The sequence below is a fragment of the Elephantulus edwardii genome, unplaced genomic scaffold (assembly GCF_000299155.1).
Source record: "Elephantulus edwardii isolate Elephantulus edwardi_28Jun2011 unplaced genomic scaffold, EleEdw1.0 scaffold00041, whole genome shotgun sequence".
Classification (NCBI taxonomy): Eukaryota; Metazoa; Chordata; class Mammalia; order Macroscelidea; family Macroscelididae; genus Elephantulus; species Elephantulus edwardii.
This window is the reverse complement of record NW_006399791.1, coordinates 196,996-220,594: the sequence shown is the minus strand read 5'-3', so window position 1 is coordinate 220,594 and position 23,599 is coordinate 196,996. Positions and strand designations below refer to the sequence as shown.

The 23,599-nt window shown below is 45.1% G+C and overlaps 1 protein-coding gene across 1 annotated transcript in view; it reads right to left on the bottom strand.

The window, feature by feature from the left end:
* The window catches only part of ARNT2 (aryl-hydrocarbon receptor nuclear translocator 2), a 197,412-nt gene that overhangs the window by 109,030 nt on the left and 64,783 nt on the right, over positions 1 to 23,599 (bottom strand). Inside the window, exon 6 of the mRNA XM_006885116.1 lies at positions 1,452 to 1,554. Within this exon, the coding sequence (XP_006885178.1) occupies positions 1,452 to 1,554 (103 nt within the window). The remainder of the gene's footprint in view (positions 1 to 1,451; positions 1,555 to 23,599) is intronic.

Below are 23,599 nucleotides of genomic sequence, written 5' to 3'. Positions count from 1 at the left end.
CATAATTAAGAACATGCTATTTATATGCTCAAACTCCAATGGCCTTCTAACTCATTGAGAGTAGATGTCGAAGTCTTACCAGGCCAACGGATCGAACATCAACTCCATCGTTGACCATTTCTTCACCACTCCATGAACAGGCTAAGCACATTCTTGCTTAAAGGCTTGTACAATTAAAAAAATCACTCCACCAAAAAAGAACACCAATGAAAAGGTAAAAGGTGTTGCACGGCAGTTTAAAAGCAAGCACAAAATTAGTAGATCTTAAGGAAAACACACTAAGAAATATGGAGCCTGGATGGTTGGATTTGAGAAGGGCCTTGATGGATCAGTAGAATGTTGACAGACACAGTGGACAAGGAGAGGCCTACCTAGGGATGAGGAAAAATGGGGGGAGATCAGACAAGGCAAGATGGGAGTAAGGAAGCCCTTCCATGAGAGATCAAGGAGGCTGCTGTTTACATGTTGAGGTCAAGAATATGGATGTCAAAACAACTATTAGATATCACCTCACTCCAGTCAGAATAGAAAAATTTAACAGAACAGCAAGTAGCAAATGCTGGGGAGGTTGTGGAGAAACTGTTGGTGGGAGTGTAAAATGATGCAACCACTGTGGAAGGCAGTATGGCACTTTCTCAAAAAGTTGCAAATAGAGATACCATTTGACCCAGCAATTCCACTACTGGGAATGTACCCCAGAGAGACGATAACTGACATCCAAGCAGATATATGCACACCCATCTTTATTGTGGTTTTGTTCACAATAGCAAGGAGTGGAAACAACCCAAGTGCCCATCAACAAACAAATGGATAGAGAAGCGGTAGTATATTCACACAATGGAATACTAGTACGCTGCACTGAAAAACAAGGAACTCATGCAATATTATTCAAAATGGGTGACCCTGGAGAACATTATGCTGAGTGAAGTATCTCAGTCACAAAAGGACAATTACTGCATGGTGCCACTGTTGTAAAACAGGACTGACATCGGGGTTGGGGGAAGACTGAGAAAGATGGGTTCAATAAGGTATACTGCATTGAAACAGGTAAGGGAGAAAACTGTTTAAAAGGGATATGTGATTAGGTATGTTTGTCATGACAGGAATCCAGAGCAAAGGCGGCATAGTGGAGTGGACCTGGGGGAGGGTTTGTAAAATAATGAAATCATTTTTCTTTTACTTTTCCAAGAGGGTAGTGTACTAGGGGGGAGGGTTGGGAGGGGAGGAAAGTGCAACAATGAATGAATGGAAATCCAAAGTCTCTGTAAATTTTCCTTGAAATTAATAAGAAGTTTTAAAAAATCACACCACAATATAACAAAAGAAAAAAATAAGGATGTCTTTGGAGTGAAACCAGGTCTGTAACATGGATCTTAGCAGAGGCAGTGGAGGCTGTTAAAGGTGGGCCAGGAGGAGAAAACCAACCCAGGCCCTTGTTCACCCACACAAACCTCATCCTGCAGATGAAAGAGCGCCGGGAGCCCATGCACATCCTCATGGAAGACTGCTGCCCTTCCTTCTTGACCGTCCCTGTCTTCAGGTCCAAGATCCGGCCTGAGGGAGAGAGAAGGACACTTGCTTGAACCTCTGCCTTCGACTGGCGGTGGAGGGAAGAGCGACCCCCAAATGCTCAGGCAAATGAGGACAAGTGGGGCTGTGGACATTGTTTGCTTCTTGGAATTCCCAAGATTCTTTGGCAGAAAAAAAAAAATCCAAATAAAAGAAATAAATCCTCATAAGTCAAAATGTCTTGTTTTCTTGACAGAACTGTCTACTTTTTCTATCTCTGCTCTCTTAGGGACCATGGCCTCAATTCTCTCTAATCCCACGGAAATGGCTGGCTTTTGCTGAGGTCACCAACAACTTCCTTACTGCTAAACCCAGAGCACTTTCCTTCCTTTATTTTATCTGACTGATTTGTTGAATTTCATGCTGTGTTATGCTGACTCCAAATCTTTCCAGCTCTCAGCTTCCAAGACATCACTGTCTGCTCTGCTCTGCTCTCCTGTCTGCCTCTTTAGCCAGAGGCTCCATCCTCACCCATTTCCCCTTCTTGGTCTACATTGCCCATATGTGTGTGTGTATGCCCTCCAAAGTTTTAATGGTCACCTTTGTATGCTAGTGATTCTAAGCCTATACCACCAGCACTGTTATGGATCTGAATTCACAACTTATCGTGTACCCTCCAAAGGATGATGTGGGAATCCTAACCCCTCTTTTTAATACTTCAAAGATTATACTCAAGTAGGGTAGGTTCTGAATCTTAAGCCCTTTTGAGGTGTTTAAAAGAGCAGATTACACATGACTTGAATCATTTACACATGACATGTAATAAAGGTCACTAACCTGTCCATGGAGAAATTGCTGAATTGGTATATGTTCGTTAGGCATATTTTTGCCTCACAAAATGAGCAAATCAGACTTGGGACACAGGGGAAAGGTAGCGTGTAAAAACCAAGGGATACCAGGGACTACAAGCAAGGAATTAGCAAGACAAGTTTATACTTTTAGCTTCTTTAACTATGAGAAAAGGAATTTCTGTTCCTCAAAGCCACCCTTCTGGTGTTTTACAAGGGAGCTCTAGTGGCCTAGAAGAAGTTGTGCTGTAATCCTGAAGGTAAATGGTTCAAATCCACCAGCTGCTCTGGGGAAAATATAGGTAATCTCCTCTTATGTGCTTACCGCCTCTGAAAATCCTCTGAAGGGTCAGTTTTGATTCAATGGCAAACAACAACAACAAAAGTGTCTCTGCTACAAAGCACCAGAAAATGATAAACAACCATCAGCTCTTCCATCTCCTTAGCTCCACATTTATGTCACCAACAGCTAACTACATTTCAAAGACAGCATCACCAGCTATACCAACTGGTCCCGCAAACACCGAGTACCAACAAGAACTGTGCCATCAACACAGAAATTATGCCAAGACTCTGGTGTCATGTGTGACTTGCCTCAACCTCATCTTCCTCCCAACTGGTTCTATCCTTTTTCTCTTCTCTGTCTCAGTCACCCCTCACCGCTTGTCACCAGAGACCTGCAAGGGCCTCTCTCTAGCTTCCCACTTTTGGCCTTCTCTCCCCCATGCCTACTTTTCTGTTGGCCGATGGCGATTCTCATATGTATGACTGTGCCCGGCAGAGCTTACATCTTCGCTGCTTACAGGAACTCTTAACAAAGTCCTTTATCATGTACCCCCTGCCAGCCTCTCAGGCTCATTTCTTCTCCATTTCCTGCTGCTCTCACATGTCATATTCTCTCAGAACCCTGTCTGACAGAAACAGAACACTAGCCACCTCTGTCATTCAAAATGTTTACATTGTGTGGTTCTTGAACTGGTGTCAACACACAGTGATCCCACGTGTGCAGAGCAGCCCTCTACCAATACTACTAATTATTATGCTTCAGATCGATTCACCAGTCTTAACACGGGATGTATGTGCCAGAGCTCCACTCACTGAGAGTCCCGACTCCCAGTCTGTTGAAGGCCTGGCTGTGTCCCCTCCTTCTCAGAGACTAGGGCATCTGCTGGTGCCCTGCAGTAGGCTGCCACCCTGCTTGACACCTGTCTGTCTTTTTAACAGACGACTTCTTACAATGGCCGCATTAGTGTAAATTGTCGCTTGCTAGATCGTCTACCAAATGGTGAACAGTTTCAGCTGTGAAGCAGGCCAGCATGTGAGTCTGTCAAATTCCAAAGCGCACTCTGAAAATAAGTCTCAGCTGCACAGCACATGAGCGGTGGAACGTGAGGAAATGAAGAAGCACATCTCCCCGAGCCGAGCTGCTCTCCTGACCCCGGGAGACAACGGCCGGCCTCCACCTTTTACTCTCCCTGCGATTCTCCAGTTTCCTCTGGCACAATGAGGCCCTTTCAGACTCCTCCGGAATGAAAGCAATCCTCGCTTTATGCAGGCAGTGTGCTCTTGACAAGTTGTGTGTGAACTGGACTTTTGACAAGTGTCCTGTGAATAGTGTCTCTTTGGAGACGAAGGTGCGCCTGATACAGGCCATGGTTTTTGCAATCACTTGTTATGCATCAGAGAGTTGGACAATGACTAGGGAGGACAGAAGGAGAATTGACACCTTTGAGCTGTGGTGCTGGAGAAGAGTATTGAGGGTACCATGGACTGCCAAGAAAACAAACAGATTCATCCTAGAGAGGGTTAAACCAGGCTACTCCTTGGAGGCCAAGATTCTGGGGCTTCGTCTGACATACTTTGGACATGTTGCAAGGAGAGACAGGTCTTTGGAGAGGGACATCATGCTGGGTAGAGTAGAGGGACAGCGCAGGAGGGGAAGACCCTCTATGAGGTGGATTGATTCAGTGACTGGGGTAATCGGGATGGGTGTGTCAGAGGCAATGAGATTGGCACAGGATAGAGCAGGGCTTAGGGCTGTTGTACATAGGGTCGCTATGAGTCGCAAACGACTCGATGGCACATAACAACAACAACAACAACAGCAACTGTGAATGGAGATGTCTGCAGGCGAGTGGTGGTTCCCAGCCCAGGGACAGAAAGCAACTTGCTCCCTGAACCACAGATGACCTGCTCACCAGGCACGCTTGTGATGCGGCTTCCAAGCAAAGAAGCCAGAATGGATGTGTAGTTGCACTTAAACTGCTCCAGATCTTTCCTGACTTGCAGAACGCTGGGTCTAGATTCTAAAGCGAGGTCCCACGTGGGTACCCAAAGCACATTCATTCAGGTCAATTCAGAGTGCTTGAGAGCTCCTCCCGCCCTGAGCCCATCTACGGGAGGGAGGAGTCATCCTCATGCAGGTCCCTCTCTGGGCTGTCCCCACCTGCGTCCCCTCCTACTTTCCTTGGTCAGTCCTCGTCGCTTGGTATGCTCAGACCCTGATTCAGGTTTCACTGGTCCCTCTGCCATCTGCTTGCTAATCTGGTATGACTATTCCCAAATCCACATACTCTTCCACAGCCTCAGGTTCTCGCAGGAGTCCCTCCACCCTCTGCCTCCACAGAAACTGGCCTTGCCTCCCTGCTTCTCCCATCAGCACACTCTCCACTGTGGAGGCTCTCTTTCCCATCTCTCATATGCACAGGGTTAGGATCAGGCTTGCCAAAGCCCTTCTGACCCTCTGTTCTCATGTATCCTCTGCATCGAGGACCCCCCCACTCCTGCTGCCCCGATGTGGATCAAGTGAAAAGGCCACTTAACATCAGGTCCCCAACTTCCTTAATTCCAGCTATGTTTATTTACTCTCCATAGCAGTCACCCATTCCCACAATCATACTCTGAACTGAGGCCATCTCTATGTGCTCCGTCTGATATTTTAAGTGCAATCATCCCTTATTGTTATTGTTATTGCATTAAATCAGAACTGATCTGTAGCTGACCCTTGAGAGGGTTTTCAGAGGCAGTAAGTCACACTAGAGGAGACCACCCATCTTTTGCCCGCAGAGCAGGTGATGGAGTCAAACTGTTAGCTTTCAGGTTGGCAGCACAGCTCCTTACCACCAGGCCACCACTATCAGTTCTCTCATGCTGGTCCCTGTTCTTTGAATTCTAGGAGAGTCTTGTGCTTTTATCCTCAACACTCGAACTACTTCCTTCCTGTCCTGTTCATCACTTCATCAGTGAATGCCCATCATTAGAGAATGATTTCTGTACTCCCTGTTCCTCCTTTGTCAAGTCCTCCTGGGAAACAGACACTTCTGGACCAATCTGATGCAGTTCTCTACATGCTCCTATGGCAGAAAGGCCAAATCATGTTGCGGAAAGACCACGCACTCTGGTTCAAGATGCAAAATCAGATCTAATCATGCAAGATCATAACAAATCCAGGGTTTCCACTCTCACCTCCCCCTTACTGAGTCAAGCACTCCTTACTTCTTGGATTTACCTCATGCCACTTCTCCCAAACTCAACCACTCTTTGAAACCCTTCTCACTGCTCAGTTCTTCCTCCTGCTCAGCCAATGATTCCCCCTGCTGACTGTGCAGAGAAAATAAGCTGCCTGCACAGGATCCCTCTCACCTCCTCCTGCTGCAGCCATAAACACACAGTGCCCTCCTCTGGGCAAGGCCTGCCCTTTCTGCCTGGGTTTGTGCCCCTTCTGCTGCCCTCTAGTCTACAAAGGAACATCCTGTTAGTCAGGGCCCTGGGAGGGTACCATGAGTCTCAACCAACAAACGGGAACTTTTAAAAACTGAGGAGGTGGAAGACCAGCGCTTAGAAGTGAGGGTTCAAACTTTCTACTGCATTAAGACCACTACTATAGAAACAGAAGGAAAACCAATAAGATGTGTGTGCATCTTCAAGGAGGGGAGGGGAGGGAGCAGGGGATCTGAAGATGGAGGTGGGGAATCATGGCGGTCACAGATTTTGATGTGTGGAGGGAGGGGGTGAAGAAATTAGGAAAGATCCAGGGAGGATTGAAAAAGTCGGTAATAGTGGACACAGATCAATGGTGATTAATTTTATATGACACAATATAAAGGAATGGTCGTAAGAAACACAATGTGAATGGGGGAAAATAAAACTCAGAAATTTTTTTTAATGTAGAATATGGTAGTGAGGGCTGAGGCTTAGTCAAGGGGAAAGATTAAGTCCCACTTAATACTCTGAGGAGATTTGCATTTGAATGAATCTCTGGACCTATTTTGGAATTCTGATTAAAGACATTCTCATTTGAAAGAAAGGCAAGCAGGAAAGGAGAGAAGGAAAAAGAAAAAAGTAAAGGAAATATCTGTATTTTAAAAATTGGAACAAGCTGTTTGGCTTCTGAGGTAAAGTTGATGCCCATAGGAACCCACTTCCAAGGCTTGAGATTGGCACATGCTCACTCTTAACAGTAACCTGGATCCACAGAAGGGGGCGTTAGTAGAGAAACACAACAATGGAAAACAGGCTGAGCTTGGACGTGTTCCTTCAGGGCTGCCCAGCCACCATGCACACCTGTGTGGATGAGCATGGAAGGCTGTTGGCTTGAGAAGCGGGGAGTCGTGAGGACCCCTGGTTGATTCAGCCTCATGTGGGGGTTAAGGCTGCCTGAGGAGACCAGCAAGTCTGGAATGCAGGGACAAGGGTGAACTTCTGACTTTGTAGCTAATGGCCATTTGAACCTAACCATGGATGGCTGGGGATGAAGTGACCACCACCCAACCAGACGAAGTGAGGAAGATCATGCTGGGAGCCAGGGCAGACTGCTGCGCTTTGATGGCTTGCTCTGGACTGACTGGTCCTTGCTGGTGGATGCAGAAGCTCAAAGTTTTCAGGCTGAACAGATGATTCTTCAGCAAAAGACATGCTGAAGAGCACTGGACTGGCAGGGACAGGCAAACCAGAAATTAGTTATCAAAAAGGGGAATATTGAGACATAAGGCATGAAGTATCTGGCTTACATGCTTTCATGTAAAGTAGTTATTACTTAAGATAAATATAAGAGAGGGAACCCCAGAATATAAATGAACAAAATATAATGTAAATGAATGACTATATAAAACACATTATAGACAGATAGATAGAATCTCATAAAATGTATATTAATAATAATTTTTTTTTTAAAAAAAGAGGTATTCTGGCCTAATCTCTTCCAAGACAAAACTCCTTTCAAGGATGTTTGCACAGAGCAGCATCCTGCTTCTACTTACACACATCCAGAGTCAGGGAGCTCATTACTTTACAAGCCAGCAAGACTGGGCAGCTCAGAGTCTTAGGAAACACTTTCTTACCAAGAGTGAAAATATGCTTTCCTAGAACATCCATCCAGCAGGTCTGGTTCACCCCTGAAGAGCGGCAAGGAGAACCTCTGCTTTTGTTTCTCCAGCTTCTCACTGTCACATATTATAGAGAAAGCGATCAACCTTGCCACAAAGGCTTTGTTCTAACTCCAGGACCCCCCCATGTCCTCCTTTGGAAAATAACTGATTTTCAGGCTTCTCATCATACTAACCACCACTCCTCAACCTCGACTTTAGCACCACCTCTCAGATAAATTTGAGCCATCGGTCAATGTCACATCTTCCCAACCCTATAGCAGACAATCCATACTGAAGACTATAGCCTTCAATATGGATCACACCTCAATGTCAAGAAAACAAAAATTCTCACCATTGGACAGATAGGCAACATCAAGATAAAGAGAGAAAAGACTGAAACTGCCAAAGACTTCATGCAACTTGGATCTGCAATCATTACACTTGGTACCAGCTGTTGGGAGATCAAGAGATGTATTGTACTGGGAAAGTCTATAATAGTCAGGGACCTCTCCAAATTATTGAGGAGCAATGATGTTAGGTTGAGGACTAAGGTGCACCTGATTCAGGTCATGATCTTTTCAATCAATCACTATGCTGCTGAGAGCTGGACAAGAGATAAGGATTACAGAAGAAGAATTGATGCCTTTCAACTGTGTTGTTGGACAAGAGCACTGAATAGCCCCGTGGACGGCCAAAAGAACAAGCAGATATGTCTTGGAGAAGGTGCAGCCAGAGTGCTCCTTGGAGGTTAAGCTTCGCCTCACATAGTTTGGGTATGTTGCTAGGAGAGGTTATTCTTTGGAGAAGGACATACTTGGAAAGGTAGAAGGACATCAAAAGAGAGGAAGACCATCAACTAGGTGAACTGACACAGTGACTACAGAAATGAACTCGAGAGTGACAGAGATGACACAGGGTTCAGATCTGTTGTTCATAAAGTCACTATGAGTCATACTCAACCTTACAGCACCTAACAACAACAACAGACAGATATAGTAACAGGTACAAGAAGTTGCACTGCAATCTTAAAGGCATGCAGTTGGAGGCCACCAGCTGCTCTGTGGGAAAAGGATAGGCAATCTCCTCCAGTGCAATTAAATGCCTCTGAAAACCTGCTGGAGGGTCAGCTATGTTCCAACTCACAGTAACCCCATGTGACACAGCAGAACTTCCCAAGGCGTTCCTAGACTGTAATCTACAGAGAGGGAGCTCTGAAGCTGTAGCTCATAGAAGATGCTCTAACAATCTTGCTTCTCTGGCAGTTCAAATTCACCTGTAACTCTGAGGGGAATGATGGGAAATCTTCTGCTGTTTGCTTTAAAGCTTTGGAAACCCAATGAAGGGCCAGCTCTTAGTGAGTTCCATTTGAGGACAGTGAGTGAATGTAACGGAGGCATGAGGAGCAAGTGAATGAGGAGTGAGTGTATTTGGGAGTGAGGAGTGTGTGAGTCAGAGTGTGAGTGAGTGAGAGAGTAAGTGAAGAGTAATGAGGGAGATAGTGAATGAAGAAGGAATGAGGAGATAGGGAGGGAGTGGGGAGTGAGTGAATCTTTACAGGAGCAGATTGCTAGGTCTTTTCTCCTTGAGCCACTGGGTGGGTTTTGAACCACCAACCTCTAGGTTAATGGCAGAGCATTTCTATATTCTGTCACCAGGATTCTTAAATGCATTTGCCTATGTAAATTACCTAAGACATACAGCAAGCCTAGGTTGTTGCTGCTGTGTGGTGCCCTAGATTTGAGTATGACTCATAGGGACCCTTTGAAAAAAGAGATCTGAGCCCTGTCCTATCCCTGCTATCCTCATCATTTCCGAAACACTCAAGCCCATCACTGTAGCCACCCTGTCAACCCACCTGGCTGAGGGTCTTCCTCTCCTTCACTGTCCCTCCACAAGGAACGACCTTTCCTGGCTACATGCTCAAAGTATGTGAGATGAAGCTGCATCACCTTTGCCTCCATGGAGCACCCTGGCTGCACTTTCTCCAAGATACATCTGGCTGTTCTCTCGGCTGTCCTTGGGATGTTCAGCACTCTGCTCCAACACCACAGCTCAAACACAATTCTTCTGTCATCTTTATTCATTGCCCAGCTCTTAAATGATCGCAAATGACTAAAAGTCATAGGCATTAATGAAAAGCCCATTTCACTAATGTGGAAACTAAAACTTAGAAAGAAGAAGTGATTTGTTTCCAAGTAAGAAGCCAGTGAAAGTGCACAGATATCCCTGCAGGTTTCCTTACCCCAATGTCGTGCTCTCTCTGTCACTCGACCACAGCCTTACCATTATTTTCTTGTTCTCTGTCAGAAAGACAGCACATTAGAGCAGACATTTCTGTTGAACTGGGTGCTGACTTGGTGCATCTTTTCCTCTGAGCTCCTTCCCAGAGCTAGGGACCATTGTGGATCTGTCACTGCAAGGGCATCATGTGTCCTTGGCCATTCTCATTTTATGCTTCTGACCTAAACCCTCACGAAATCACCTGATACCTTGACAAAAATTGTTTTCCCTGCTTCTCAGGAATGTGGCCAACAATCGCATGAGAGGAGAGCTGCTCCCCCAAGAGTCTGACTGAAAAGGTTATCAAATCACCTCTATACTAAGGCTCCTGTCTTTTTCTTTTTAATTCGTATACATTGTGTTTCATGCATATACACTGTGTTTTACACAGCCTATACAGTTTGTCACGGTTTCCCTCCTTTAAAATCATACCAATAATTACTTTCTTGAAAGTGTGGAAGCCAGCTACTTCATGCCTCATGCTCTAATATCCTCCTTTTATTTGGATAGCCAATTTCTGGTTTGCCCATCCCGATCAAACAGTGTGCTCTGAGGGAATAAGGATGTCCCTTCTGCTGAAGAATCCTCTGTTTGACTTGGAAACTCAGAGCATCTACTTCCACAAGCAAAGATCAGTTCAGATCAAGCCATTAAGTGCAGTCAACCCTAGCTCCCAACATGGATCTTCCTTTCTTCACTTGGTTGGGTTGTGGTCAACTCATCCCCAGCCATCCATGGCTAGGTCCAATGGACATCTGCTGTCAGCTCAGGCCCACATTTCTCCTTACATTCCAGACCTGCTGGTCTCCTCACTCAGTCCTAGCCCCGACTCTGGGCCAAGCTAAGTCACCCAGCCAGGGGTTCTCATGACTTCCTGCTCCTCAAGCCAACAACCTTTCCTGCTCATCCACACAGCCGTGAATGCTAGGTGGGCAGAAAGGGTGAGGTTCCCACCATGACCATCTCTCTGTGACCACAGTATGCAGCCTCTAGAGGAAGCAGAGCTCAAGCTGCCTTTGCCAAAAAGTCCCCATGACACTTTCAAGATAACGAGAAATGGTGGGAATGAGTATCGCTCTGGACTTGATGAGCAATGAATAACAACTCGTCCCAAATCTGAAGCCTGGCTGTCTCAAAGTGGAAAAGGCAGTGAGGTCAGAGACAAAGCTCCTCCATGACCTTCTCCAGGACAGGGGACATGGTGGCCCGCTAGATCTCACTGCAGAGGCAGTGGCTTCCGGCTTTACAGCTGGAGGATTTTATCTTCCTATTTTTGCCGATGAAAAGTGTTTGGTTTTGTGTTTTTTACTTCTGAAACATCCATGGCTTTTTCATAAAAACAAAAGTATACACATCCTTTGTTGCTATAGTCGTTGTGAGGTGCCCATCCGGCTAACTCCAACTCACAGTGACCTTACACACAAGAGAAAAGAGTATCTGCCCATTCTCACAAGCTCTGCTGTGTTCCAGCTTCAGTGTCTATCCATCTCATTGAGGGTCTTCTCTTCTTTGCTAACCCTCAACTTTGCCAAGTATGACGTCCTTCTCCAGAGACTGATTTCTCCTGATCCAGGCCTACAGTACTGAGATGAAGAGCTCCCTCTTTGCCTCCAAAGAGCACCTTGTTTGCACTTCCTCCAGACAGGTCCATATACTCTTCACTAGTGAAATTCAAAACCACTGATTATTCCTCAGTCTTTCTTTTTCTTTGTTCATCTCCCATATGCATACATAGCAGCAGAAAATACAAACACCTGTGTCAGCTGTATCTTAGTCTTTAAATTGACATCCTTGCTTTTTCACCCTTAGAAGAGGTCCTTGGTGGCAGATTTGCCCAATGGAGCAACTTTTTCTATGGGATGAGGGTCCTTCCAGAATTGTTTTCAGTAAGCAGATTTTTAGGTATTATTATAGTCAGTAGTAACTTTACAAAAGAAGAATCAGAAGTTTGTCTTGGATAAAGTCACAAAAGAAGGCTTTGTGCGCAAAAAAATGCTCCCCAGGCTATAACAGAAAGACAAATATAAAGAACTATTTAATAAAAAAAATTCTTAAGAAAACTGGAAACATCTTATCTTGGTTAGAAAAGGAGGAAAGTCAAGATAGAGAGGGAGGTAAACAAGAGAAAATTATTAGCAACAAAAGCAAAGCCATTGGCTCCATGATGCACATCATTTGATGTGATTCCAAAAACGCGTGTCCTGCTGAAAGGGGAGTCTGAAGACTGGAGGATGCTTCACAGTTGCTGTTCTAGTGACAATGTGTTCCCATTCGCAAAAGGTTGACCCCAACCATTAGTACAGCTGTAAACACAGGAAAAAACACCCACCACAGCACAGGAATCTAAGCAGTGTACACAGGGCCTGCTTCTCAATGAACTCTGGTGCCGTGAGCTCTAGCCATCAAACTGGAGATGAATGGGCACATTTCCCTTCTATTTCATGATCTCTAGTGCTTGGAAATGGCCAAGGGTACAAGAATACCGATTCACAAGTTGAAATCCAACTGCTATTGACACCAACTCATGGTGACGGCATATACGTCAGAGGAGAGCTCTGCTCCACTGGGCTCTTGGTGACTGATTTTGTACAAGTAGATTGCCAGACCATTCTTCTGAGGTACTTCTGGGTAGACAAGAACTTCCAATCTTTTGTCTAGCAGCAGGGTGCATTAAGAGTTTGCACCACCAGGGCTGCATAGGGACCACGGCTACTCTACGTACCCAGCACATACCCCCCACTGTGCTTTGAGACACAGATCTCCTGCTCTTCCTTCATCTGTAAAGTAAAAAAACAAGCTTTCTTCTTATACAAATTCTTATACAATAGAATACTCTGTTGGCCACAGTGACTGACTGAGGGCTTTGATACCTGACACAAGTTAGGCCAATCACAGTACTTTACTCTCTACTCTGTCCATTGTGATTGTTCTGAAGATTGAAGACATGATCCAACCTGGCCAATCAGAGTTCCCTGTTTCTCCCTTTCCTGTTTGACAGGATCTGAGCAGCATTGGAGAACTGAGTTGGTCTAAGAGAAGGAAAGAGACTCACCAGAAAAAAAAATGAGAATGCTGAAAGAACACACTCATAGCATTCAAGTTTTAGGACCAATGATTATGCCCAGCCTAGTTCAAGTATATATCTTCAGGCATTTGCTACCAATGCCTGAGATGAAAGAAATCATATTTGATTTCTGACAGGTAAGATTATCCAAAACCGACTGGAGCAGCATGTCAGCAGAGAACTGCTGGGAGTCCAGGCTGGGGTTAGAAGGGGTCATGGTACTAGGGATATGGTAGCTAATGTTAGATGGATCTTAGCTGAAAGCAGGGAATACCAGAGGAATGTCTATCTGTGTTTCATTGACTATGCAAAGGTGTTTGACTGTGTGGATCATAACAAACTGTGGCTGACTCCAACAAGAATGGGAATCCCAGAACACTTGATTGTGCTAATGCGGAACCTATACTTGGACCAGGAGGCAGTCGTCAGAACAGAGCAAGGAAATACTGCATGGTTCAAAATTGGGAAAGGTGTACACCAGGGATGTGTCCTGTCTCCATACCTTTTCAATCTGTATGCAGAACAGATTATCTGGGAGGCTGGGCTCTATCAGGAGAAATGCGGTGTCAGGATTGGTGGAAGATCTATCAACAATCTGCGTTATGCAGATGATACAACCCTGATTGCTGAAACTGAGAAGGACCTGAAATGCTTGCTGCAGAGGGTCAAGGACTGCAGTCTTCAGAATGGATTGAGGCTCAATGTCAAGAAGACAAAGATTCTCACCACTTGACCAATTGGCAGCATCAGGATGGATGGTGAAGAGATTGAGAATGTTCACAGCTTTAGTTTGCTTGGCTCCACAGTCAACACTCTTGGCACCAGCAGCCAGGAAATTAAAAGACGTATTGCAATGGGGAAGTCTGCTGTTAGGGACCTTTCTAAAGTACTGAAGAGCAATGGTGTCTCTCTGGAGACTAAGGTGCTTCTGATACAGGCCATGGTCTTTGCTATCACTTGTTATGCGTCAGAGAGCTGGACAATGACAAGGGAGGATAGAAGGAGAATTGATGCCTTTGACCTGTGATGCTAGAGAAGAGTATTGAGGGTACCATGGATTGCTAGGAAAACAAACAAATTCATCCTGGAGAGGGTTCAACCGGAGGCTCCTTGGAGGCAAGGATTTGGAGGCTTCGTCTAACATAGCTTGGACATGTTGTAAGGAGGGATTGGTTCTTGGAGAGGGGCATCATGCTTGGGAGGGTGGAGGGACAGCGCAGGAGGGGAAGGCCCTCTATGAGGTGGATTGATTCAGTGACTGGGGTAATCAGTGTGTCAGAGGCGGTGCGACTGGCACAAGACAGAACAGAGTTTAGGGCTGTTGTACATAGGGTCGCTATGGGTCACAAGTGACTCGACGGCACATAACAAACAACTTGTTAAGTACCATCCAGTCATCTAAAATCCATAGTGAAGCTATGAAGAACAGATCTGACCAAACCTTGCCCTATCCTGTACTATGATGATGTGTTGACCTAGTATCTGATATGTTTGAGGCCACTGTCACAGTTTAGAGTCTGTCTCTCATTCTCTGATCCTCCACTTTCCCCAGCATGATGTCTTTTTCTAAGGGCTGGCCCCTCTTAACAACATGTCCAAGGGGGTAGAAAGATCAGGTTTCACCATCCTTGCCTCTAGGGACTACCCTGGATGCACTTCCTCCAAGACAGAACTATTTGTTCTTTTGACAGTCCACAGGATATTTAGCACTCTTCTCCAACACCACAATTCAAAGGCATGTTTTTCTTCCTTTGTCTTCATTCATTATCCAACACTCATATGCACAGGAAACCTTCACTTACTGACTACTTTGCTAAGGGTTAGGTATTAGGGAACATTATGCCAATTTTACTAAAACTTTAGTAAATAAGTCATATGGTGAAAGAGGCAGGTTAAGATCAGTCGGTCCTGTTGTTAGGTGTCATCAAGTTGAACAGGACTCATAGTGACCTATGTATCGCTGCCCTGAAACCTGCTGTCTGAAGGTTATAACAGGACATTGGGGGGACAGGGCCATGAATGTCTCTCTGAAAGGGCCAGAGGGAACAAGAATAGCATAGTCCCTCACGGCCCCAGAGCAGAAAGCTAATAAAGAACTTGCCACACAGCCCCATGGTGCCTCCAGAGCCCCAGCAGCAGCAAGAGGTTTGTTCATTTGTTGCTGACTCACCGACTCACAGTTATGGTTTCAACAATGGGATTTATTAGGGAAGGAAGCTGGATAGTAGAGAAGGTAAAGGATATATGGTGAGCTCTGGTGGCCTAGTGGCAAGAAGGTATACTGCAATACCAGAGGTGCACGGTTCAAATCCACCAGATGCTCTGCTGGAGAAGGAGGAACAATCTCCTCCTGTACCAGTCAGATCTGATTTGACGGCACAAACACATACACATACACACACACACACACACACACACACACACACACACACACACACTAAAATTTAAAAAAAAAATTTAAAAAAAATAATATCCCTCAATGCAAATCCAAGTTTTAGCCAAGCAGTCTGAATGCACAACTCCTCAATTAGTCCTGACGCTGGTTTCAGTTCAGTAGTTAAATCTAAATCATCCAGAGCAGGTTTGCCCCAGAGCAGTTATAAGTTAGCTTCTCCTTCAAACATCCAACAAGAACAGCCAAACCTTTAACAGTGGCCATCCCAAATGCAAGAAGCCTCAAGTCACACCTTTGCCACCGCTTGTCCCCACAATGCCACAGTCTCTCCACTACCAGCGTCTCTCTCTCACCAGGGTCTTGCTGCCACAAGTCTTGCCTGCCTCAAGTCTTGCTTCCCAGTATGTGAAGCACTCTTTGGTTTTTCCAAGTCCCACAGCTGTTGGTGATTTGCAAGACCATACAGATCTGCAAGACTATGTGTCTGCAGTTAATGTGGCTGGAGAGCAGAAATGGTTAAGTAGTGACTAAAATAAGCCAATGTTTAGGCTGACACTATAGCCCACCCTCCGGCTTTTCTTAGCCATTATTCCTCATTATCTAAAGGATTAGCCTTCCCCTCACCATCATCTATATTTAGGGAAATATGTAAGCCAGTTCCTTATTCTTTATTTCCTAACTGTTCCATTTTAAATAAACAAATTTTAATTTGCCCCATCTTATCAAACCAATACTCTGAGAAAGCAGACAGGCAGAAAAAGACTTTTGCAATGAAACTGAGATAAGAAAAGGCTAACATTTATGCTTAACTCATGGTAACCACCCTGGTTTGCCTGAAGAGAGGAAGGAAGAGGTATGATAATTCCCTTTCCAGGACTTTAAAGAAAGCTGGTGAGTATGTTCAATTCATGTTGACCAGCTCAGTCCACTTGATGTGTAAAGTGGGAGATACACAGTAATGAAGAGGCAGGCTGAGTTTGGACTTGTTCCTTCAGCACTATCCAGGTAGCATGATGAATGGATAAATGAAGGAGGGTTACTGGTTTGTGGAACAGGGAGGCCTAAGAATCCTTGATGAACTGATTTGGCCCATGTGGACCTAAAGCCGAGTAAGGGAATCAGCTAGTCTGAAACAGAAAGATGCGTGGACTCCTGAGCTAGAGACTGATACTCATTTGAATCTAGCAACAGATGGCTGATGATGTGTTGACCAGAGCCCAACCAGATGAACTGTTTCATTATGAGAACTAGTGTTAATTGCTATGACCTGATGCTTTGCACTAGACTGGGCCTTTGTTTACAGATATGGATTCAACTGTAACAGACGATACTTCAGAGAAAAAGACAAGCTTATTTCTCAGAGTACTGGTTTGGTAAAACAGGGAAAATTAAAAATTGGGTAAATTAAAAATTGGGTATCTAAAATGAGGGGATCAGGATATAAAAAGTAAGGTGCTGGCTTACTTATTTTCCTAAATACAGATGATGGTAAGGGGAAGCTAATCCTGTGGTGTTGGCCTAAAAATTGGCTTTTAAAAAGCCATTAGTTACCCACCTCTGGTCTCCAGCTACCTTACCTGCAGACACATGGTCTAGCTGCTGCCTAATACAGGAAGCACTCTCTTATCCTAGTCCCACAGCTGCTGGTGATTTGCAATACCATGTGTCTGCAGTTAAGGTAGCCAGATAACAGAAGCAGCTAACTAACTAATGGCTAAAAAAAGCTAACTCTTAGGCCAACTCCACACCTGCCCTCTCCTGTATTATCCCCTCATTTCTGACACAAATGAGTCCACTGCTGCAGTCACCATGTCAATCTATCTTGTTGAAGGTCTCCCTCTCCTTCACTGACCCTTCACCTCTCCAAGCATGACGTTCCTTTCCAAAGAAGAGCCTTGCCTAAATGTCCAAAGTATGAAAGAGGAAACATTTTTATAAGGGATACTGCTGTGAAGAAGCAGCCCTGGTGGTGCAGTGGTTAAGTACTGGGCTGCTGACCGAAAATCTGGTGGTTTAAACCCACACAGCACTTTGTGGGAGAAAGACCCAGTGATTTGCTCCCATAAAGATTACAGGTCACAAAAACCCTATGGATAGTTCTACTCTGTCACATGGAGTCACTATCAGCTGGACTAGGCCTCTTACAATAACATCACTGTCAAGAACTGTGCATGACAACAACAAAAAGCAAACGAACTTCGTAGTAAGTATGATTACTGCTTTGGCTTCTCCATGGACATTGTGCCTCTTCATTGTCTGCTCCCCCACCGTCATTCCTTGTGACACCTCCCTTGCCAGTCCCTGCATTGTTTCCATGAGGAAACTGAAGCCCAGAGACACTAAATGATGCCACCAAGATTCTCTCGCACCTGGTGTGTGGGAGCCAGGACTTGAGTATGGGCTGCTGGATTGCAAGTGCTGACTCTTTCCACAGTGTCAGCTCCTTCTGGAAACCAAGAGACCACTCACCTCCCACTCCCAGATCCCCCCAGTCCATCCTCTCACAACTGCCATAACTAACTTCACTCCCACTCAACAGAAGTTGAGTCCATTTAGATGGACAGAAAGTCAGTAATCTATAGGGAATCAACATGACATCATGGTAGTTTAATTGTCAGAAGGGAATCTGGGTTTTTTGTTTCCGATTCTATCTGGGTACTTGGCTGCTCTATGAGTTCTGCCTTCTGATTGTGTAGAGACCTGCCAACCGTTCAACCTGGTCCAGCCATCCCATGCGGCCGGGTCTCTATCTGGCAAGGCGCCGTCTGCACAGTGGCTGGTCAGTAGCTCTGCTCTAGATCACAGCCACCCCTGTCACGGCTAAGCTCTGGTGACTGTGTGGTGGCCAAAGTGCAACTCCACGCACGTTCCTCGGAACGAATGTTCATGTGTCTCTCTCCTCCCTCTATTTCCTAAGGAATCTTTGAAGTTGTATGATGATGGCCTCTCAAAGCCTACCTCACCCTGAGACTAACAAAGCAATATAACATTTTAAACTTTTTTCCACCCAAGCAGGAATGTCAAAGAACTGCAAGAAGCCAAGCACTCACTGTCTTTTCAGCAACCAAACACCAAACCTGCCACTGAGTCTATTCTGTCTCAATGACCCTTCAGGGCAGAGTAAAACTACCTCACAGGGTTTTCCCAAAGCTGTAAATCATTATTGAAGCTGACTATATCATCTTTTCCCACCAAGCAAGTGATGGGTTCGAACCAGTAACCGTTTGTAGGTAAACGCCTTAACCACAGAACAACCAGAGCTTGTTTTCAATAACAGTGGCAGCAAACACAAACCATCTCCTAGTTACCTGAGCCACTGATCAACTAATAAATCTCGTCTTTACCCAGGCAAGAAGGGCTGGTGATATCCAGTGGATAGCTGGCTACGTGTCAACACTGACAAGTTCAGTGTATGATTTTATTCCTGGGGGAAAGTGACACTTAAAGTCTACAAGGGCTTCTGTATTAAGGGTGAGGGGTCTAACCACCAAGCAGCAACAAACTGATGCTTCCTTAACCAGCTTGATTAAGAGGATACTTTAAACTCCACTCTCCCAGATCATTCTCTGGCCAGCAATTTCCCATGTATCATATGATGCTGACAAGTCATCTTGTGAGAAGCAGAAAGGATGTTGGACTATGGTAAGTTCAGATAGGCCTGGTCTAGAAATGACTGCCTAACCTTATCCACCACCTCCCACCTCAGGATGGGAGTCAGCCTTAAAGCAACAAAGTCTTTCAAAAGAGTATTGTCACAAAGTAGTGCATTTGACAGGAAGAATGTAAGCGCTGCCACTGAGCTTTATAGAACTTGCTGAATTGGTGTTAAGTTTCACGATGAACATTTTTCACTCTGAAAATAAAATGAGTGCAGGAGACCCATAGGTTTCTAGAAGCTGGATAGGGAGCAGGAACCTATTGACTTTAGTGCAGAGTAGCTCAGAGTCTGGGGAGAATATGACATCAGTCCTGCCTAACCATAAACCCAGCAGACCAACTCAGAGGACTGGAGGAGAATTCTGGGCAAAGCACAAAATGTACCAGGGAGTGGAGGGAGAGATAGGGTGTGGGGGCTTCTTACCAGACAGGGCAAAGGCGATATTAGGGGACACGCTCACATTGAAGGAGTTCTGGAGTGCAGGAGCGTTGGTGGACTAGTGTGTCATGTATTACACACTGCTAACTGAAAGGGGGGCAGTTCAAGTCCACCAACACACTCTGTGGGAGAAAGAAGAGCAATCTCTTCTCGTAAAGAGAAGCCTGACAAAGGGTTGCCAGGAGTGGGAATCAGCTTGATGCAGTGGCTTTGGGTTTGGTGTTCAGAAGGGTACAGACATGGAGCCATGGGAGAAGCATACCCCAGGACGTGGGACTAGGAGCTGGTGCTGAAGAGCAGAAGAAGGGAGCCCGAGGATGGGGCAGTCTTGACTGACTGGGCCAGGGAGGAGACAGGCTGAAGAGGGGGGGCTCCCTGGGCCCCTACAAGGCCCTTAAACCAGGAAGGCATGGACAGAAGCAAGCTGAGGATTCAAGCCTTCAGGGCTGTTCCACTGTCTCTCATGTGGAGGCAGGAAAGCCAGAGACTCCAGATGTTTAGGAAATATGCCTCCGGCAGGCCCATCCATCCTTTGACGCTGCACTCAATAAATACACTTTGCAAAGGCCAGTTCATGCTATAATATCCAAAACATTTACCTCTCCATATTGCTTGGGAAATATCTTATGATTTGTATTTTAAATATAATAACATTGGTGGTTTAATTCCTATTTGAAATACAGCCCATGCTGCCCATATCTGGCACTGAGGGGAAGACAGGAACCCTTGGGGCTGAGTGGCCCAGCTATCTGGGAGAGGATCAGATCACAGCACAAAGCATGCTGGGTAGGAGTAACAGGATGGGGATGATGTTGATGTTCACTGAGCAGAATGGTGTGCAGAATGGAGCTCCTGGCTGACCCATCGAAGTGATGCTATTTACAGGAAGTGGGGGTTAAAGTGCTAGGAGTCATCCCCCACTCTCAAGTCCTTTGCCTGAGAGACCAAGAGAGATGATGTCTGGTCTGGGTTGGGTATTCTAGATTTTAGTCTTAGAATAAAGAAACAGAATGGCTGGTGGGGACTCTGACCAGGACTGATGACAAAGGACTGAGCATGGTTAAGAGCAGGCCCTGTAAAGGGCCTCTCTACACAAGCCTGCACACCAGGAAGCCTGATTTTTGTCACTCTGTCCTTGCCCCTCCCTACCATCTGGGGAAGGTGCTAATGAGAGGCTAACCAGGCTGGAAGCAGGCAGCAGCGTGGCAAATAGGAGTGAGGAAAAAAATCTGTGTAAGAGTATCAATGAGACAACTGCTTTGTGAACAATTGAAAGACCATGATATTTGTAGGTAAACCTGCACTATAGGGTAGAGAATTCCAACATGAGGGGGGAATGGGGTAAGTGGGGACAGGCCATGCCACTTCCACCACCCTAGCAACTAGGCTCTCCAAAGGCCCTGAACTTCCTAACTTTCTCCAGCGTTCACATTCCAAACATGACATGGAATCACGGGAGCGCGGCCTGCTGCAGCCTGCGGCTCTGCTATTCATTATAAAATCATCACCGTTCAGTCCCCCCGCGGCCGGCACCTCTTCTGCTATTTAATCTGTAGACAAAAGTACAAATTCTTCATCTTGTTTAGAATATGCTGGAGTGTGATTTAAAGAAAACACATTCCTCTTGGGGTATCATGCTGCAAAAATGCCAGAAATGCAAGCCTGAGGGTTTTCATTTTAACAGTAACAGTAAATGATTAACCCCTTGACTCTCCCCCTTGACTGGAGAAAAAGGCAGCCTGAGATATGGACAGGGGCCAGGCTGACATGGAGTTCAAGAAGGAACTTTCGGCTTGTGTCTCCCCTCCTTCATAGATTGCTAATAAAATGATAAAAATATATATAAATAGAAGCGGGGGGAATGTGTTCAGGGAAAAACCCAGTTGCTATGGAGTCAATTTCATTTTATGGAGACTTCATATAAGTTGGAGTAGAACTGTGTTCCAGAATTCTTTCCCCTTCTTTTAACTTTTTATTAAGCCTCAAGCAAAAGGTTACAGAGCAAAATGGTTTTCCGCCCAGCGTTTGTTTTATGGCATTCACTGTAACAGCACACTTCTCATTCCTTCTGATTCTTGTTTCCACTGGTCCTTCTAGCCTACCTTTTCCTGTCAAATGAGCTCTATTTGGGATGATGGTACCTTTTTTTATCTTGAATGGCTGATCATTCTAAAGAGTACTTCCTTTAATATGGTAGCTTTGTTCACTTTCTAGGTTACAAGTTCAGCCACCAGCTGGGTTTAGTCCCAAAAGGTCAGTCTTGGGGGTTTATCCCAGGGGGTTTTCAAAGACTTATTTTCTATTCACCAGGCCCAGATACTTCTGCATAAACCCAAACTTCCACTCTTTTGGTTTGACTCATTCAAGGACTCCAAAAACAATGAGAAGAGCCTTCAACAGACAAACACACTGAGGAAGTTCTGAAGAGACATTGGAGACAGGTCAGGATGGAAGTAAGTTTGAGCGGCCCCACACTTCACAGACGTGTGTAATCTATATGTGGAGGAAACAACAGGAGGAACTGGGCAATGTGGAGAAGAACGCTGTGATGGAAGGGGAGGAAGAACCATGAGCAACCTGTGATATGCAGATGGCACAGCCTTGCTTGCTGAAAATGAAAAGCACTTACTGATGAAGATCAAAGAATTCAACCTTCACAATGGATTACATCTCAATGAAAAAAAGACTGTGCACAGATTCTTGAGCCCAAGCAAATAACAGAAAGCATTATGCGAGGGACAGGCGTTGTCGGAGTTGTTGGATAGGTAGAGACTGGAGACATGTCTCACCTCTGTTACCCAGCAATCAATGTTGGAAAGTTGACCTTCATCATCTGCCCCTCTTGAAAAGATAAAAGCAATCAGACACCTCGACCGCATAATTTTTACAGAAAAAAAATCCATAATTTTCTCTTAAAGGAAGGAACAATGTATCAATTAATAATCAAATAACTGAGGCTGTCAATTAGTTCCTTTCATTTCGTTCTACAACCAATGCTCTTGGAAATCAAATTAGAGAAATAAAAAAACATATTGCATTGGCCAGATCTGCAAAAGACTACTAAGCAAGGAAGCGACAGGGAAGCACCTAAATCCCCAAGCAGAAGTGAACAGGGAAATAGAAAGTAGAAGAGAAGTGGTCCAGGGCCTCAACACAGGAAGGTCAGGGCTGAGCTCTTCTACCACCTTGACTGAAACTGGTAAATGTGCTACGGTGTACTATTTTCAGATAGCACTCCAATTAGACAGTGGGTGATATTCAGTAACTTCCAGGTACCATGGCTCATGTACACCCCTGCCTCCCTCCAACCTCTCCCCAAGCAACCAACACCCCCAATCTAAAAAACTAATTGAAAACACAGTGGCTATGTTAGGACTCAGCACTGAGAGAAACTATTTCAAGTCTCCATAAGAGTTCAAAATGTAAGACAAATTAAGGGGTCGGGGTGCTTAATGTATTAAAAGATTCAATATTTAAAAAGAAAGGAAATGATGTGGACTAAATACCTCCCAGATTCCAGAAAGATGGTATATCAAATCTTGGTGAGATGGGCAAACATCTTTTCATAAAGAAAGCCAAAAACCTGAGACCAGGAAAGATCTCTTTTAGATGGAAAGCAGGATTTCAGAATGGAAAACTCAAGTGGAGGCAACAAGGAGTGAAGCTGCTGAACTAAATTAATAAATAAGGAATGATATTTGAGACATTTCCCCAAAAATCTCAAGAAAGATTAAAAAAAGGGTGTGTGTGTATGTGATGAACAAAGGGGTAGCATTCCTCAAGAACTGAAGCAGGAGATTCATCATTGGGATTGCAGAAAATTGCTGACAGAAGAGACAAAGAAGATGTATTAAAGAAATATTAGAAGGATGCCTGAGTCCAACCAAGACGGAGTAACAGGGAACAGATTTCTACCTTCCCTTCTGAGACAATCAAACACACACAAAAATATGTAGCATGACAATCCTCAAGAGATCAGGCTTTGGGCAAAGAAGAGAGTGATCCCTGAAAGACGGGAGGGAGCACCACTTGATAGTGACC